The sequence below is a fragment of the Motacilla alba genome, chromosome 3 (assembly GCF_015832195.1).
Source record: "Motacilla alba alba isolate MOTALB_02 chromosome 3, Motacilla_alba_V1.0_pri, whole genome shotgun sequence".
In the NCBI taxonomy this organism is placed as follows: Eukaryota; Metazoa; Chordata; class Aves; order Passeriformes; family Motacillidae; genus Motacilla; species Motacilla alba.
The window spans coordinates 11,748,881-11,764,067 of NC_052018.1; the positions used below are offsets into that span (position 1 = coordinate 11,748,881).

Here is a 15,187-nt window from a genome sequence, read left to right on the forward strand (position 1 = left end):
CACCGGCTCCCGAGCGGCGCGCGCTCCGCCCCCGCGCCCGAAAATGGCGCGCGCACGGAAACGCGCCCCGCGGGACGCGCAGCGCGCAGGCGCCGCACTCGCGGGGGCGGCTCTTCCGCCCGCTCCGGCCCGGCCCGCCCCGTCCGGCCCGCCCCGTCCGCCCCGCCGTGCGGGCATCGGGAGCTGTCCCAGGTAATGGGGCGCGGAGCGGGCGAGGGGCGAGAGGAGGGGAGACGAGGGACGGGTGACCCGTGCCGGGCGAAGATCCCGGCGGGCGCTGTCCGGGCGCGCCGCGCTCTCTGGACAGCGGGGAGGGAGGGCGGCCTGGCGGGCGCAAGGCGGGGCAACGGCTGCCACCCGCTCCTCCCGCTGCCCCCGCTGCCCCCGGCCTGGCCCGCGGCTCTGTCGCAGGTGGCTCTGCGGGGCCGGTTAGCGGTCGGAGCTGCCGTTTGTCACCCGCTGCCCAGTGTGGGCGCCCCGCCGGGTGTGAGCGCTCCCTCGGGTGCCCATCTCTGACGGCGGAGAGCGGGAGCGGCGGCCGCACGGGCGTTCCAGCCGCCAAGGGACCAGTGTCTCTTTTGTGGGAGGTGGGGGAGCCTTCCGGGTCATGCGGTGTTGGGAAAAGCAACAGGTAATGGAGGACTTGAGGGGATTTGTGCCCCGCTTTCGTTTTCGCTGTCCTAGAGGAGGCAGAGCTGCCCTCTGTGCCGCAGTGCAGTTCTGGGCTCCTCAGTGTAAGAGAGAGATGGAGGTCCAGTGGAGGGCTGTGAAAGATGATTAATGGACTGAAACATCTCTCTTACGAGGAGAAGGCTGAGGGAGTTGGACCTGTTCAACTTCGAGAAAAGACTGCTGAGAGGGGATCCTCAGTCTGTGTAAATGTTTAAAGGGAGGGTGTCAAGAGGATGGACCGGGTTCTCCTTGGTGGTGCCGAGCATTAAGACTGGAGGAAACGGGCAGAAACTGATGTTCAGGAAGTTCCACCCAAACATGAGGAGGAATATCTTTGCTGTGCGGGTGAACACAAACTGGAACTGATTGCCCAGAGAGGCTGTGGAGTCTCTCTTACTGGAGATATTCAGAAACTGCCTGGACACAATCCTGTGCTACGTGCTCTGGGATGACCTTGCTTGAGCAGGGAGGCTGGACCCGATGACCCGCTGTGTTCACTTCCAGCCTTACCCATTCTGTGGTTCTCTGGGTCAGGCAGTGCTTCTCCAGTGTTTGATGGGATGGTGTAGGCTTCTTATGCACTGGCTGCAAATGTGTTAGGAGTTGTCAACAGTCTTTATTTCATTGAGTTCTCTGTAGATTCTCCAGGCAACTAATCTTAAAACAGAGAGAATGTGGAACAAGACCCGCTGAGAAGCTCAGGGAGGGCTTTGACAAGGGGGCCTCTGGGGTCCTGAGGCTGTGCCCTGCACAGCTGGACCTGCTGTGCTGACCCACCCAGCTTTCTCACAGAATGTGTCTCCTCCCCCCCAGAGATCATGGTAGGGGCTGTTAGGCTGACCTGTATGACTTCTGTCTGGATTGTCCTGTCTCTCGTGAGGGACAAGGAAGTGCTTGCTTGTTGTCATCGCCTGTATTCATGACGAGGAGTCTTCTGGCTTGCTATGTCTCTAATGCTGGTTATTCTTTCCTGCACCAAAAATAGTATTTTTATTAATTTATTTTTATAAATAAGCAGCCTATTCTTAGGCCATGTGTTATTCAGTGATCTTTCTATAGGAGTGAATATTAACTACATTTGTTGCCTCAGAATTTTCCTTGAACTTGTGCTGTGCATTAAAGTTGGTTGTCATCTTTCTTACAGGGGAAGTCTAGATGAAATTCCAGCAAACAAAGCTGAGTAGGAGAACAGAATGCATTTCAGAAAAGTTTTGAAGTCAGAAAACTGTGCAACTGATATTAGTTTTAGCCTGTTCTAGATACTCAGCAGCAGCTGACTTAACTGCTGACAAATAAAAAGATTGTGTATTGCATTTGTGCAAATAGCATCTTGCTTCTACTTAGGGCAAGTATGTCAACTTCTGTATTTTGTGTAGGTCTTTGGGTCTGTAGATATGAAGAGTTATGTGTACTTTTGAGGGAATAAAAACCATGCCATAAGCGTAAGTTTACAGAAAATATGAGATTTTTGTATGTTTTAGTAAAGCTTGTTACTTTTGCAAGATTTGTTTCAGACCAGTCCTATTAGTGCTGGAAGTCGGTGCATTATTTATTGATTTGTAGAGGAAATTTATACACGTGTCCTCTGTATAGAGAGAATAGTTATCCTTTATTAGGAGCATTTTGTTTACTGTGGTCATGTTATACTACCTTGTAGTGTAAGAAACAGCTCAGGAACAGTGCTATGAATCTAAATTTTCCTTTATTCTGCTTTTATGTGTTCTGCATATTAATTTTCTCAGCTTTTGTCAACCACAAATAATTAATACACTTTTTTTTTTGGCCATGCAGCTGACTTCAATCAAACCTGTATTGATGCTGCTGATTATGCTCTGTTAGTTACGTACTTTTTACCACTAATCTTTGATTCCATTGCTAACCAAAAACAATTCTAGCAAGTATTCCAAAGTCTAATGTACCAAGGAAAACAGAATGAAGGTTGATTTTATTTATTCAGCTTGATTAGAATAATGAAGTTGTGTTTCTTTTGTTTTGATGCAACTCCTTCATAAAAAATGTAGCCTTAAATTACTGAGATTTCAGTTCTGGGAAAGTATTTGTTGCAATGTTTGCTGTGATTTTAATATTTGTTTTACCAAAGTAAATAATTTGATATTTCTCTGCTATTGCCTGTGGAATTGTTGTCACCTAGAAAACTGAAACCTACAATATTTCATTACTTTCGTTTTTCAGTACTCATGGGTAAGAGAAAGGAAGAAAGTGTTTTAACTCCTGGGTCCCAGAAAAGGCAGAGAAGAGAATACACAGATGTACATAGTGATGAGTCTAATGAAGAAGAAACTTTAGAATTCTCAGCTAATAGTAGTGCCCCTTCTCAGTCGGTAAGTATAAAAAGTCATAGAGATGAAAATATAAGGAAATTCCTGTGCCTGTTGAAATAGTTGTCTTGGATGCAGGCATCAGTAGAAAAAAGATAAAAGAAACTAGGGATGCTGTCTGTGATGAGGACTTCTGCATGAGGTTATTCTTACCTTATTTCCTTTGGGTCATCTAGTTACAATAGTCAATCATAACATAACAATATTATGATTTAATAGAAGGAATACTACTGCAGTTGTGAAGTAAATGAAGGAAATGGATTTTGATAGAACTATGGTATGTTTCATTTATGGTTGCAGTAAAGGCAGAAAAAATATTTGAAAAACTATTTATTTACTAAAAGAAGTGCCAAGTAGTTGTTTGTTTTGCATTGCTGACACTTTCAGATATCTGAAAAAAATCTGGTGTTTGAAATGCAAATTTTGATGGTAAAGAAACTTGAAAACAGGAATATTATTTTTTCTGCTTTTCTTTTACTAGTTGAATTTTAGTTTGATAGAAGACTTTAAAAAAATTGTTTTTGAGATTTCAAATACTGTCCTGCGTATTTAGATTGGACATTAGGAAGCATTTCTTTACCTGGTAAAACCCTAGACCAGGCTTCTCTGGAGGGTTGAACCTGTCTGGGTGCACCTAAACCACTCTTTCACTGCCCTCCTTTCCGGGACAGGGGAGAGAAAATATAACAAAATGCTTGTGGTTGAGATAGGGGCAGGTAGAGATCACTCCCCAGTGACTGTCATGGGCAAAACAGACTCAGCCTGGGGAAATGAACTGAATTTATTTACAATCAAATCATTATTTGAGAGATAATGAGAAATGAACCCAAATCTTTAAACATCTTCCCTCTACCCGTCCTTGGCTCCTTTTCACTCCCAATTTTCTTCTCCCCCCAGCCCAACAGCCCAGGGAATGGGGGCTTTGGTCAGTTCATTACATGTTGTCTCTGCCACTCGTTCCTCTTCAGAGGGAGGACTCACACTCATTCTGTGCTCCAGTGTGGATCCCTTCCACAGGATGCAGTCCCTCAGGAGCAGCCTGCTCCACTGTGGGTCCGCCATGGGCTCATAAGTCCTACCAGCAAGCCTCCTCCAGTGTAGACTTCCCACAGAGTCACAGCCTCCTTTGGGAATCCACCTGCTCCAGCACAGGGCTCTTCATGGGCTGCAGGTGGATCTCAGCTCTGATACCTGGAGGACTTCCTGCCCCTCCTTGGTGTCTGCAGAGCTGTTCCTCTCACATATTCTCACTCCTCTTTTCTCTGGCTGCAGTTGCTGCAATTGCAATTTCCCTTTCCTGGCTCTTAGCCTGGAGGCACTTACACTGCCGCTGATGGGCTCAGCCTTGGCCAGCAGTGGGTCTGTCTTGGGGGTAGCTGGGGAGTGGCAATGGCTCTGTCAGACATGGGAAAGCTTCTGGCAGGTTCTCACAGAAGCCACCCCTGTAGCATCCTGTCCCTGCTACCACAACCCAAACAAAGCCAGTACAGCTTCCTAGAGAGGTGGTTGGTGCCCCAAGCCTGTCAGTATATACAGGACATTTAGACAATGCCCTTAATAACATGCTTTAACTTGATCAGCCAACTATTGTGGATCTATTGTCTTAGTATTTTATGTTGTATTGATGGTAAGTTAGTAATAGGGAGAACTGAAGTTACTGTGTGTGAGGGATCAGCTTTGGTAACTTTTTATTTTAGTACATAGCTGCTCTATAGCAAGCAACTTTACGCAGTGTCCTGAAACCCTTCTGTTTCCTTGTGGCTTGTAACAGCCAGTGCTTTATACCATACTGTCATTTTAATTCTCATTGTGTTAAAAATATGTAAACTTAATCTCATTAAACTGATTATATAATTTGAGTTTTAATTATTCATTCTTTAGCCTGACGGTGAGGTTGGGATAATTGAAAGTATCCAGCTGAAGAACTTCATGTGCCATTCAAATCTGGGGCCTTTTCAGTTTGGATCAAATCTCAATTTTGTTGTTGGAACCAATGGAAGTAAGTATTAATTGCATAGCATCTTTGTCAAAGAATGCTTCTGTTAATAATGCAGAAGATGTAGTTTTTTATTTGAAAAAGAATTGCTGGCCATCTTTGAGGTGTGGACAAGGATTCACTTTTGAAATGAGGTACCACCAGTAGTTAAAGACTGGTGAATTAGGTCTTAAAATTGGAGATTTTTGCAAAAGATAATGTGACTGTAAATATTTTAATAGCTAAATAATGCATACATTTTTATTTGAACTAAATGTACTTATATGTTTATTATTAAATGCACTATAATTGTCCAAGTGCCTGCAATGCCCATCACTGAGTTTGGAAGAGCCACAGTGGCTGTAATGGGGAGTTGAAGTACTGCTGATAGTTGCATAATGCTAAACTAGATCTGAAGCACATTCGGCAACATCCTGCTTCCTGATGGTTTGACGACATCCAAAAGTTGAAAAGCTGTTGCAGTTAGCCGGGAGAATGAGGAGAAGGTGTGTCCCCTCTAGGTTGGCTCTCGGAGGGTGACAGGTGTAATTGTCACCATTTGCCGCTGGATGGCTCCCGCAGCCGGGGGTGAGCGGGTGCCGAGTGCTGGGACCAGGCGAGTTTCACGGCCCGCAGATCCGTCATTTATCATAGCATAGCTTATCATGTCATATCATGGCATTTACCATATCATATCTTATCAGCCAGCATTGCAGAGTACGTCAAAATGATATCCTTAACCCAGGCCGCAAAGGTGATAAACACCAGAGTAGGGAGTGTATGCTATGAGGAAGGTGTTACATAATGCAGCTCTGAGAACCAGCACAACAGCTCTGAGAGCAAATAAATCAGCATTGTGAGCAGCAACTATTAAGCTAATATGATGAATGCTTAGAGCAAATTTGTTTCAAAATACTCTGGTCAGTTATATCAACTCTTTGAGCCCCACATTGGGTGCTAGAAAGGACTGTTGTAATTTAATCCCTTTTAGCAACTAAATATGCAGCCACTCACTCACTTCCCCATGTCCCCCAGTGGGATAGGAAGGAGAATTGGAAAAAGGTGAAACCTGTGGTTTGGGATAAGAACGGCTTAATAATTGAAATAAAATAAAATATAATAATTACTGTAATGAAAAACAAAACAAAACAAAACAAAAAAAAAAAACAAAAAAAGAAAAAAAAAGAGGAATAAAACCCAAGAGAAACAAGTTATGCATAATACAGTTGCTCACAACCAGCCCATCCATGAGCAGCAATCAATGGTTCCTGGACAGCATCCCCCAGTTTATGCACTTGGCATGACGTTCTGATGTATGGAATATCCTTTTGGCCAGTTTGGGTCAGTTCTCCTGGCCAAGCTCCCTCCTGCCTTCTTGTGCAACTCCTCAGTGGCAGAGTGTGAGACACTGAAGATAACTCAACTTAGCTACTTAACAACCAAAACATGAGCATGTTACCAGCATTATTATCATGCTGAACCCAAAACACAGCATTGTACAAGCTACTTAGGTAGAAAAGGAACTCTATCCCAGCTAACCCAGGACTTAGAAACTGTTATAGGAAAAGGAAGTGATACCTGTTTATACAATCTTGTTTCTTCTGGAGAAAGAATTTATAAAAATAAACATAAATTTTGAAAGAGAGCCTAAAACCTTTCAGATAGATAGATAAGTGGTAATGTGTATTTGATTTCTTTTGTTGTATACGTCTTTTCAGTATGGTTTTAAGAAAGGGGAGATTCCTTCCTTCTGACTTACAACATGTTGAATGCAAATTGCTAAATAGACGTAACAGAAATTTGGGTCAGGATGTTGGGTTTTTTTAGGGAGAATCTTGAAAATGGCAGATACTTTACTAGCATTATTGTTATTTTATATGTTCAATGAGGACAGAATTTGGACTTCTAATGCATGAATATATAACAAGTCAAAAGCTGTAATATGGGTGGAGTAGAAATTACAATATCTTCTCTTTAAAACAAGTTCAATGCTTCAATTACAGGTGGAAAAAGTTCTGTATTAACAGCACTAATTGTTGGACTTGGTGGAAAAGCTACTGCAACTAACAGAGGTTCCTCATTAAAAATGTTTATTCAAAAAGGAGAGACGTAAGTTAAACTTTAATCTAAAAGTTGCATTTGTAGTTCAGTGATTGTCATTGAGGTTAGCTTATGAGTTTTCTGTTTATGCTAATTTTCTGCATCTTCTTATGGGATCCAACAGACTTGCATAAAAAGCATAACACTGAAGAGACCATATTTAAGCAACACTCTCCCCTCGCAAAAAAACCCCAAACCCTGAAAACAAAAAACTTCAGAGGTTTTACCACTAGTATATCATTATTCCTGAATGTTGTGTTTTGAAACCAATTGGAAATTAAACTCCAAACAGCTGGTCTCTGTCCCCTCCAGTGAGAGAATGATAGAGCTGGAGATTACATGTTGAAATAAAAATGTGCTGAAAAAAGCCATCAACGAGATAAGGAAAAAAAACCCAATAACAGCAACAATACCAATAACAACAGTGTATTAAAGAGGGTGATTACAAGCAAAAATGCTCACTGAGTGTGACAAAAGGCGACTGCACCACAGCCCGAGTCAGACATCTCGTGAGACAGAGAAAATGGCAAATGGAAGTGTCCGTGCCCATGGTGTGAAAAAAAGAAACAATGGTGGACAAATCATCTGCACCCACACTCCCTCCCCAGGCCCAAGATGAGAAAAACAATGACACACCAACCCCATCATAGGACTGGAGCCACCCCACTGCTTCACTCTCCATCCACTTTCCCTGGAATAAAGGAACAAAATGGTGGCAGTTCCATTTCATGTTCTCCTTCTCTTCCAGCTGATGCTGTGTCCCCAGGGATGATGTGTGGGGCATAGAATGACAACACTCACATGGCTCTGGGCTCTGCCCCTCACAGTAATGGCAAGAAAATTACCTCTGTCCTACCTGAAACTGGGACACTGAACTAGCTATCATAGTGATGTGTTCTCTGTCTTCCCTGCTCTTGTCTATTACTTCCACTCTGTAATTGAATATCCTACAGAAAAATGAAGTCCACTAGAAAAAATTCATTGCTGACTAGTTATCATTGTTTTGCAAGCAGTGAGGTTAATTATTTTTCAATCTTTCTGGTGATGTGAATGAATGTAAAGACCTTGACTTACAGCTGGATATTTGAACATGCAAGAAGTGGATTCATGTCTGCTGTGAGAGTGGGGATAATGTGCTTAGGGAAACCAATAAAAAGATAGGAGGTGTATGAGTTTACATTTACATGAAGCTGTTATTCAGAGTCAGATATCCCAGTCTTTTCCTTTCAGAGGTGGTTAAGAGTAAAATTGTTGGTAGACTTGCCTTGTATGTATTAAGTTAATGTTTCAGCACTCAGTTGAGAAGCAGGAAATAGGAATATGGAACTGAAATTGCATCTCATCTTTTCTAGAAGAATGGCTTAAACATTCTGCAATATATTAATTTGGTTAGGTTGTCGAAGCCAGACAACTGTTTTATACAGAAGCCAATTTGAAAAAAGGAGAACTACCAAAAAACAGCTTGATTCTGCAGTGTAAAATGAGGGCACTCAAATGAGAAGGGAAGATGGAAGAAATCTCTCACGGATACTTGCTTTTGGCTCATTATTTAGGTGAAGCATAGGAGGTTCAAGCAGTCAGTGTATGGCAACAGTGTGTCTGTCATGGTTATGGAGAAGAGGGCTGGACTTTCTGGCCGTGTTTGATTCTATACCACCCACATCATGGCAGGGCTGTGGTGTCAGCACGAGGAAGCTGGGGCTGAAAGCAGCTTTTGCTTTTCCCAGGTTCAAGGGAGGGCGTGTAGGGTCAGGGTAGGTGTCAGGGTCAGCCCAGCAGACTTTGCTCGTCTCTGTCACTGGCAGTCTGTCTTGGTTTAGACAGATTTAGAAAAAAACACTCTGGAATGAGTGTCTCCTCTGAAGAGAATGGCTTCAGTAATCTCTTTTGCCAGTGAGAAATTAATACCAGCGGGTGAAAGTAAAAAAATCCTGTTTATTAACTTACAAAGTACCTGCACAGCATGAAAAAATTTGACTAAATGCTACATATTGAACTCTCATAACCTTACCTGCCCACCCACACCACAACAAAAAAACCTCAGAATGCCGGGAGAAGAAATAAACAGGCTGGCTGCATGGCAAAGGGGGGACAAAATGGTGGCTGGCTTTTGTCTCAGGGAAAAGGAAAAAGTTCATGCAGCGGCTTGGGCAAAACAGATGGGAGCCTTTTGCCTGGTGTTGGTTCCCTCCTCACAGCTGATGAAGCTGATGGATTTTGGTGTCCTTTCTTTTGTTGGTCTGTCTTTGCCTGAGGTTTTGGGCTGGCTGGAGTGGCCCCCACTGCTGGTCTTGGCGATTATCTGATCTTGGACCAAAACCAAGCTGAAACAGTTCAAGAAAAACCAAAAAAACAACTGCAGAAGGATTGCTGCTGCTGTCCAGGGGAAAGGTGGTGGGGTGGGAAAAAGGAAGCTTCTTGCTTAGCTACTAAAAAATGGAATTAGCTAAGCAACAGAGCAACTGCCGCTCTCCGCAGCACCCAGCACGCTGGGGAGTGAGTCTTGAACACAAAGTCTGCACAGGATCCCCCAAAGGCTCCCTCTGGACCCACCTTAAAGCCACAGCAGCCATTTCTGGGCATAAAGCCAACAATCAGGAATAGAGCATCATCATAAAATCACCCCAAGACACGGCCCCTTTCCCCTTCCTCTGAGCCATGGCTTTTCTGGTTTGGTGCTGAAAGACAGCGCCAGCAAGCCCAAGATGCCACTCAGAGAAAAAGAAAAGGGAGGGAACAGCCACGGCATGGAGCAGAGCCCAGCCAAGCTGTGTGGAGCCCCAGCCACCGAGGCCACAGCACTGCAGCACCGCTGCTGCCAGAACCACCAAGCACTCCAGTGCTGCTCTTGCACAGTCAGGCCCAGGAAAAGGGTCCCCTGACCTGATTCAGAGCCCTGTCAGGTCCCACCAGGTTTTGTCTTGTCCCTGTTTTTCTGTTGTTTTCAGGCTGGGGAAGGGGAAAGTTAAGCCATGACATCCTTGACATAGTGCCTTTGTTTTATCATGCACTTCATGGCCCAGCACAAGGCCAGTTGCCTTTTTGCCTTTGTCTGAGAAGCCATGCCAGATGCTGTCTGGGGATGCATTTTTGTTTAGTGGTGAATACCTTTTGTGGGTAAAACACTCTCTGTTTTGTACAGTCTTACTAATATTGTTGTGGTTTTGAGATTTTGCAGTAAATTATGATTTTGTCTTATAATCTCTCCTATTGTTTCCTCCACTGTGGGAATGGGGTGGAGGAAAGGGGACAGCTTGAGTGGGTTTACTTTTACCTTTACTTTAGTCTTACTTTACTGTTGGGTATTGCTTTTTCCTTTACTTTCCCTTTACTTTACTGCTGGGTTTTAAACCAGCAATATGTCTAATGCTGTTATGGCTCAAACCAAGTAAATACATGTTTTTCTGATTGGTACTGTGACTGACTTGCAGCTGTGACCTGTAAGATACATGACAATTTGTATGGAAAATTAAAACGTTCTGATTTTTTGTTATTTTTAGATTTAAAATTAATTTCAGGGTTTTAAAAATTATTTTTGTTATTTTTTTTTAGTTCTGCAGATATTTCCATAACTCTGCGAAACCAAGGAAGAGATGCATTTAAACCAGAATTGTACGGTAGCTCTATTACTGTGAATCAGCGCATTAATCAGGATGGAAGCAGAACTTGCAAACTGAAAAGCAAATCTGGTTGGTGGTAGTTTGCTCTGTTCTCAGTCTTAGAGGTTCTCTAAACTTGTTCATGGCTTTGAATGCCTTGATGTTAGTAAAGGATGATGTTTCTCTTTTCATAAAATCAATCAAGGATGATAACCTTGTCCATTTTTCTTGTTTTTATTCCAAACTGAAAATATTTTAGTATGTCAAAAGCAATTATGTATTTATTGATATGTATTATTTAGTATGTCAGGTGTTACATGATGTATTTGTTTTTACAAAAATCTGCTTGTGTGATGAGGCTGAACATAATTTTTAGTCTTTTTTGAGGTTTTATTTGCTGATTTATCTAAATTCTGTCACAGAGGGTTTGTGAGGCAAAGAAGGTCTTCAATTAGAAGTCTTTCTGTGCAAATGAAAATATATCGAAAAATAGTAATTAAAAAAAACCTAACCAATGTTTCTAGTTTAGGACTAAGTCTGTGTTACAGAAAGATGGATTTTGTTTTTTAGATTCTCTACAATGAAGAAAATACTCTGGGGCATTGTACCTATTGATATTTTTCCTTTCTTTTTTTTACCACTAGGGACCATAATTTCTTCAAAGAAGGAGGAACTCATAGGAATACTGGATCACTTTAATATACAGGTAGCTGTTGTAGTGTTTAGATTTTGTGCAATTTAAGAAGGCATTGGTATGTGATATTATAATTCTTAAATTAAAAAGAAATGTACCATTCCTTAAAGGAGAGAGTTGCACCTCTTCCATATCATTTAAAGATCAAATTCATTAGCAAAAGGAAAATTGAAATATATACCTTATGCAATGCAGAATAGGATTCTGTCCCAGACAGATAAGTATTTGCTGTCATCTGTGAGCTGTGAGTCATGTGTCCTGTTGATAAAAGTCTTGACATATGTAGGTTTCTTTTATATCTGGAGAGGTTTTTCTGCTGATTATTTCAGTTCTTGCTGTTTCAGAAATTTGAATGTGATTTTTCTGCCTAATTGATTAATAAAAGATCAGGTAGTGCATACAAAGTTTAAAATATTCAACTTACTTAGAATTTCAAATAATAGACATTTCAGTTAGTATGTATTGGTTATATTTTGTGGCAACATCTGTAAGAATATATGAGTCAATTTATTGCATTTATTGCAATACTTTGACACAACAAGAATTTCTAATGCTGATTTTGTTAAATAAATGGAACTTACAGGTACTGTTTTTATAGAAGTCACCTATCCTCTTGGAAGCTGTTCCTTAGTTGTCCTTGCTGTGGTTCTGTTTTATATTTGATATAGTTGGGGTTTTTAATTTTCTGTTTGTTATTGGTTGTGTTTGTTATGTTTTGGGTTTTTTTTGAAGATGTGAGAGGATTAACAAGCTTGGTTTCACAACATTAGCTTAGTAATAAGTTGCAAGACTGAAACAGGGTTCTCACTTTCATGGTTTTGCAGTTACATGGTAACTTATAATTAAAATAAGTTACATGGTAACTTATAATTAAAATAAAAATTATTTATTTTTGCAGGTAGATAATCCTGTGTCAGTTTTAACCCAAGAGATGAGTAAACAGTTTTTACAGACTAAAAATGAAGGGGACAAATACAAGGTAAGAAAAAAATTTAGCATAGTAATAAAACATTAAAATACCAATTGCAAATTTTTAGAGCATTTGGAAAAAAAAATTAAATTCCTTAATTTTAGTAACCTGTTTTGGGCTAGCTCAGGTAAGTAGCTAAATACCACACAACTACTCACTCACTTCCCTTCTGTGCTGCCCCCAAGCTTGGGCTGGGGGGATGGGAAATGAAGAGTAAAAGCAAAAAAAATTAGAACGATGAGATAAAATTTGTGTGATAACTGAAGTGAAAGCTGGAAGGAGAGACAAAGAAAGTGAAACAAAATAAGAGATGCAAAGGGAATTACTCACCATCTCCTGTTGGTAGACTGAGGCCCAACCAAAAGATGGCTTATCCCCCTAAACCCTCTCTTATCTGTTTTTATTGCTGAGCATGACTGTGCTGGTTTGGGCTGGGTTAGAGTTAATTTTCTTCATGGCAGCTTGTATAGGGCTGCTTTGTCAATTTGTGCAGAAAACGGTGTTGATAATGGGGAGATGTTTTCCTTAATGCTGTTTTTGTAACTGCTGAGCAGGCCTTACACAGAGTCAAGGCATTTTCTTCTTCGTTTTCCACCCCACCAGCAAGGAGGCTGGGTGTGCACGAGGCTTTGGGAAGGGTCGCATCCAGCACAGATGACCCCAGCTGACAAAAGGGGTATCCCAGACCATATGGCATCATGCTCAGCATATAGAGCTGGGGGAAGAAGAGGGAATTGGGGGATGTTTTGAATGATGCATTTGTCTTTCCAAGTCACTGTTAGGCATGATGGAGCCCTGCTTTCCTGGGCATGGCTGAACACCGCCTGCCCTGGGAAGTGATGAATGAATTCTCTGTTTTGCTTGGCTTGTGTGTGCAGCTTTTGCTGTATTAAACTATTTTTATCTCAAACCATGTGTTTTCTTGCTTTTACTTTTCTGATTCGCTTCCCTATCACGCCCCAGGGGAAAGTAAGTGGCTGGGGCTAAACCATCACAATGACATTTTCTGAGGTGGCATATCTTGTTGGCTGCTTGGGATCATTTGCCTGGTTGTGTACCTCCCCAGCTTCTTGCACACCCAGCTGGTCTATTGACTGAGAGGGCAGAGTGAGAAAAAGGAGGCTTCAGTGCAACAGCTAAAATATGAGTGTGTAGTCAGTATTTTTTTGGTCACACATCTAAAATAAAAAATCATAACAATAGCTGTAAAGAAATATCACTCCATCCCAACCAGAGCCAGTGCACTATCTGATTGCACCAATCATCCACTTGCACAAACAATATTTTTAAAGATTCTTCTCTCTAAAGAGATGGATAAATTTAAATTTTAGGGCTCTGCTGAGTTAGTTCATTATTCAGAAATACCCCTATTGGAAATGAGTGTTTAAAGTCACCCAAAGAACCCCTGGCACAGGTATCAGCTAAAGCAGGTTTCGTATTGAAGTGAGGGTGCGGCTAGGTTCATTGGCAAGGTTCACTCTCCTACTTACATAGGTGCACAAGAGGAAAATTGGACTAAAATGTGAAATCAATCAATCTAAAATGAAAACATAAAATGATCTACGTCGAGGTTGGAATGGGAAAATGGTAAGCATAAAAAGGAGTAAGGGAGACCTTTCCATTAAGTCACAAGGTTCAGAATGGATCCCCTTGCCAAACCTAGCTCTGGACTTGACCACAGTTTAGGCCTAAAGGTTTTGACAGTGCATTAATTTAACAGTACTTAATTAGTAGCCTGCTTTAAACAATTTGACAGACGATTCTTAGAGAGTTTACAGTAGCACAGTGGTAACTCACTCATAGGTCTTATTTTCTTACTAATCTAAGTACTTAAGAATCTTAAGACACATTCATAATACACGTGCTATACCAGATGCACACTTGTATGTTAACAGACCTAAAGATTATGTACGAGTTGTGTACCTGTGAAAATTCCCCTGCAACTCAGAGAAGTACTCATGTCAAATGCCTTTGGATCTTCTCAGTGGGTGTAGGGTTGATCCCTGAGGAGTGGGGGTATCAGCCCAGGCTCTGTCAGCTTCTGGCAGCAGTCCTCCAAGTAAACTTAAGAGTTCCCTGGCTCACAGTGGTGTCTCACTCAGAGGGAGATGCTGTCACCGCCCACTGTGGTCTGAGACAGCTCACTGGATCTCACTTGGGACCATTGTTTATAGGGTCACTAGAGGGTGGGCTTTAGTCAGTAATTTTTCATCCTGACCACAATTCAAGTCAGTATCTTTCTTTGAAAATTCAGTAACAAAAATATTGTTCTATTTGGGTTTTTAGTCAGGCAAGAAAAACAATTTTCAAAGGCTCTTAATTTAGAAAGAGGAGCTTGTCAGTCAGTGTAAGTTCCTGGGAGTAGAGAGTGTTTCTGATAAACTCAAGAGGAGCTGAGCCCAGCTTCTTTTCATCAAGGCTGGGGCAAGCAAACATTTCAAATACCACATTGTGGCCCGAGGAGGGGGTGGAAGTTGTACCACCACAACCTGACCAGTTTTTTTTTACTTTGGATATCATTCAGCATGCAGGGGTGTTGGGATGAATGGTCACATTCTGTCGTAATTATTGAAGGTCCACTTAGATAAGGTCTGATCTCACATCTGCATCTTTTTATTCCTTTTTAGTTTTTTATGAAGGCAACTCAGCTGGAACAAATGAAAGAAGATTATTCATTTATTGGGAAAACTAAAAAAAATACCCGTGTTCAGATAGAGCAAGGGGAAGAGGTATGTAAAAGTTAAAGTAATTATTAGGACAGATCTGAGCAGTGAAGGAAATACAGGAGTTAAACTGCATAGTTTGGTTTTATTAGGTCTCAGTGACATTAAATTTCAA

General features: G+C 41.8%; 1 protein-coding gene across 4 annotated transcripts in view; it reads left to right on the forward strand.

The window, feature by feature from the left end:
- The first annotated feature begins 72 nt into the window (after nt 1-72).
- Nucleotides 73-15,187, forward strand: part of SMC6 (structural maintenance of chromosomes 6) — a 39,895-nt gene continuing 24,780 nt past the window's right edge. For 3 of the 4 annotated variants that reach the window (XR_005256194.1, XM_038130811.1, XM_038130809.1), the window contains exons 1-8: nt 73-192; nt 2,866-3,014; nt 4,893-5,010; nt 6,990-7,095; nt 10,639-10,775; nt 11,330-11,391; nt 12,278-12,358; nt 14,977-15,078. Coding sequence is in view for 3 of the 4 variants with exons in the window: in XM_038130811.1 (XP_037986739.1) it covers nt 2,871-3,014; nt 4,893-5,010; nt 6,990-7,095; nt 10,639-10,775; nt 11,330-11,391; nt 12,278-12,358; nt 14,977-15,078 (750 nt within the window). In the remaining variant the exon portion in view is untranslated. Of the gene's footprint in view, nt 193-224; nt 632-2,865; nt 3,015-4,892; nt 5,011-6,989; nt 7,096-10,638; nt 10,776-11,329; nt 11,392-12,277; nt 12,359-14,976; nt 15,079-15,187 lie in introns of those variants that run through there. The other variant, XM_038130810.1, reaches the window with a different exon arrangement.